At 37.6% G+C, this 4017-nt stretch overlaps 1 protein-coding gene across 1 annotated transcript in view; it reads right to left on the bottom strand.

Annotated features, from left to right (window-relative positions):
• LOC106875923 (dopamine beta-hydroxylase) overlaps nucleotides 1–4017 on the bottom strand; it is a 60195-nt gene that overhangs the window by 11096 nt on the left and 45082 nt on the right. The window contains exon 9 of the mRNA XM_052969927.1: nucleotides 3046–3105. Coding sequence (XP_052825887.1) covers nucleotides 3046–3105 — 60 coding nt within the window. The remainder of the gene's footprint in view (nucleotides 1–3045; nucleotides 3106–4017) is intronic.

The following is a 4017-nucleotide window of genomic DNA, read 5'->3' on the forward strand; positions in this document are numbered from 1 at the left end:
TATATATATATATATAGGTAGATAAATAGATAAATAGGTAGATAAATAGATAGATAGATAGATAGATAGATAGATGGATAGATGGATAGATAGATGGATAGATAGATAGATAGATAGATAGATAGATAGATTTCTGTGCGATTTGTGCCTGTATTTGTCCCACTCCGTTTGATTACCGCTGTTGTTTTGTTTGCTATCTTGTAGCTGAACGATTCGGCTAAAAGAGACCTGCAGAATATATACCAGACTTGAAGATAAGAGCTGGATCGATTCATTAACTCGGTGGTCCAGCATAGCCGCTGTCCAATGATGGAAACAAGTAAACGAAAAAAAAAAGAAGAATTATATTCATTTCTAACAATGTTATGAAGTCCGTGATGCTGTTCGGGGGCGGGGGCAGTTTTGAGTGCTGGCGTTGTAGTTCATTAGCGCATATTTCTCTCTTCTAATTCCCTTAATTTGCTACACAGTTGTGAATACTTATCCCAGACCACGACAATGATAGTTACATAACAACTATTACTTTCATTATTGTTTACCAGACGGTGAGCCAGAAGAATCGTAATCGTCGGCACTCCATATATAATGCTTGCCGGTATTTCGCCAGCATTTGTATTCTGAGTTCAAATTCCGCCGGGGTTGACTTTGCATTTTATCATATCGGGACGATAAAATACGTACCAGTTAAACACTGGAGTCGATGTAATCTACTAGCCTCTCTCCCTACGAATTTCAGGCCTTGTGTCTATAGTAGAAAGGTGGCGAGCTGGCAGAAACGTTAGCACGTCGGGAGAAATGCTTAACAGTATTTCATCTGCCGTTACGTTCTGAGTTCAAATTCCGTCGAGGTCGACTTTGGCGCAACTGGTACTTAATTTATCGACCCCGAAAGGATGAAAGGCACTGGTATAATCGACTTAATCCGTTTGTCTGTCCTTGTTTGTACCCTCTATGTGTGGCCCCTTGTGGACAGTAAAGAAATAAGAAAGGATTATTATTATTATCACTATCAAGGTGGCGAGCTGGTAGTAATGACCAGCACATCTTTTACATAAACTTAGTGCATTTATGATTTCATTTTGAAAAACGTAAGGCTATTTTGAGGGATATTTAGCTAGTATTTCTAACATGTTCAGCAGTCACGTAGTGGACCTCACATGGCAATCGTACACTGTAAGTTATGCTGTATCGTAATGTGCAAAACATTCCCTGTAGCCTTTAGCTCGAAACACTACGGAATAAAACAGGTTAAACTTGTAACTGATGCAGTACTGAACAGATAGGAAAGTATCAAGTAATTTAGTGCGCAGCTAGAATTCCTTGACCGGAATGACCCCCAAAGCATTCACCTAATATGTAGAGTAAGAAACACCGAGTTCCTTATAAACAACTTTCACTCTAGAATTTTCTTTTATTGTTATCTTTTTGTCGTGGAGACGCAATAACCCAGATGTTACGGCAGTGGACTCACGGTCATAGGATCGCGGTTTCGATTCCAAGACCGGGCGTTGTGAGTGTTTATTGAGCGAAAACACCTAAAGCTCCACGAGGCTCCGGCAGGGGATGGTGGCGAACCCTGTTGTATTCTTTCACCACAACTTTCTCTCATTCTTACTTCCTGTTTCTGTTGTGCCTGTAATTCAAAGGGTCAGCCTTGTCACACTTTGTCACGCTGAATATTCCCGAGAACTACGTTAAGAGTACACGTGTCTGTGGAGTGCTCAGCCACTTGCACGTTAATTACACGAGCAGGCTGTTCCGTTGATCGGATCAACTGGAACCCTCGACGTCGTAAGCGACGGAGTGCCAACAGCAAACATCTTTTTGTCACAAAGGAAGGCAGGTCATGTGATCCTTCCCAGGGTCTCTGAGACTAACAAGACAGTGGTAGTAGATGTCCTCAAACTGTAGATCTGATCTGAACACTGAAGGTCCCCAGTGTGCCAGGCGGTGGTGCCACATCGGGTGACGGATGAAGTAGGTTATGGCGAGATTTGAACTCAGAATTCAAACAAAAGGCACAAATATCGCCAGGCATCCAGTCCAACGGTCTACAGTCCCACGATTCCATTACTTTGATTTGATACTTATTTCGAAAGGAAGAAAGTAAAGTTGACATTAGCGTGATTTGAACTCAGAGAGCCGACAGTTAGTTAGTCGCAGAATAATTACAGCTGTTTTCACCTATCTACATAGTCATCCAAACTTAGATGAAAGGGATGAGATTACTAACTTTGCCCTCTGATCCGACTGAGACCAATATTGATTACTTAGGGCAGATATCCAATTATGTAGAAGTGTGAAAACGACAGAAGTAACCTAGTGCAATACTCCAATTTATTGATATTGACAACAGATTTTCGATGACAAGAAAAGTTAATTCTGATGGTATATGACCGAGAAGGTTGAAAATAAGCATTAATGTGTCTTACATTACCATAGAATCAGAAATATATTGTGGCTGTTCTAGCTAATAGGTTGTATATATATATATACACTCAATTATGTTTTAGCTATTCGTTTTATCTTTGTGGTAAAGTTGAACTCCGGCAATGTCTATACACATATAGCTAGTAAACCTAATTAAATAATGTGAGAAATTTTTCACGGTGCCCTAAGGATTCTACGAACGTATCGCCCTACTCAATACAAAAACTAATTTCAGAGTATTAGATATTTATATTGTTTGTAGTTTATTTTGTATGTGTTTCGGTACACACAACGACATATTAAACAAACAGCAATTATAGAATAAAAGTTCTGTTGTCAATTTTGCAGTTTTACCTCCCGAAGTCAACAAAATGAAATCTGGTTAATCATTGATATACATCCTTCTACTTCACTTCCCGTCCTCCTTTCTCTACCTCTATTCCTCTCTCCTTGTAGATCAGCTACGTTCCGACAGGACTCTCACTAAATCCCTTTCCGGAAAGGATTGTGTGAACAGGTGGCAAAATTTTCTTCCTTACACAACAATTATGCAATATATCACAAAACAAAAATGAAGAATACAAAATAATGATAGGACAAATGTATTGTACTTACAATTGTGGCGTTTGATCTCTTCTCCGTGTTATATTCACATTCAATGACCATCGAATCTCCCTACATGATGAAAGAGCGATATACAAATATCTTAGCTTTGAAAATTTTAATATTTACGTACATGAAATTTTAAGCTCGTTTTAACAATAACGTTTATTTTTTAAACATCAATTTATTACTTGACAAGGTCTCTAATGGCAGTCATTAATTTCACTTTGGAAGCACTTGGTGGCAGGTTCAATCCCGTAACGTGGTACTTTGAATAAGCTTCATTAACCAAAGTATTGAGTTGACCAATTCCGTATGACAGGAATTTAATTGTTAGTATATCGAAGGTATAAAGAAGTCTGTCGTACACACACACACGTAATTTAGTTATAAGGATTCGGTAGAACCAAGGCATATCAACATCTAGGACGCCAGAAATGGCTAGGTACGATAACAAAAGAGCTCACAGTTAGGTAAATAACATTGAAGACATCAAGTATTGGTAGGATACTGTAGATATGTAAATATAAATCCAGTTTAAACTTTAGACCTGACTTTTGCCTTAGTCTGTGTTGTTGAGTAGGTATATAAAACGTAAAGAAAATGGCGTTAAAATTTACGACAGATGTCTCGGTAGAATTCAGTTAATGCATTCATAGAAAATTACATCATAACATAGAATCAACCATCATCGGGTAAAAATTTTAAACAAATAAGATCTCAAGCAGGTGATTTGTTCACATTGGTTTTGTCCAGATTGATAAAAGAAATCTTGCTTGATAGAAAACTTAGTTGTTTAAAATTTTACCTGATGATGGGGGATTCTATGTTATGATGCAATCTATGAATGCATTAAGGAACTTCTACTGAGACAGGTGTCGTAAATTCTAAACGCTACTTGTGATATATATGTATGTATATATATATACATACATACATACATATATGTATGTATGTTTATATATATATATATATATATATATA

Source organism: Octopus bimaculoides, chromosome 1 (genome assembly GCF_001194135.2).
Source record: "Octopus bimaculoides isolate UCB-OBI-ISO-001 chromosome 1, ASM119413v2, whole genome shotgun sequence".
Lineage (NCBI taxonomy): Eukaryota > Metazoa > Mollusca > Cephalopoda > Octopoda > Octopodidae > Octopus > Octopus bimaculoides.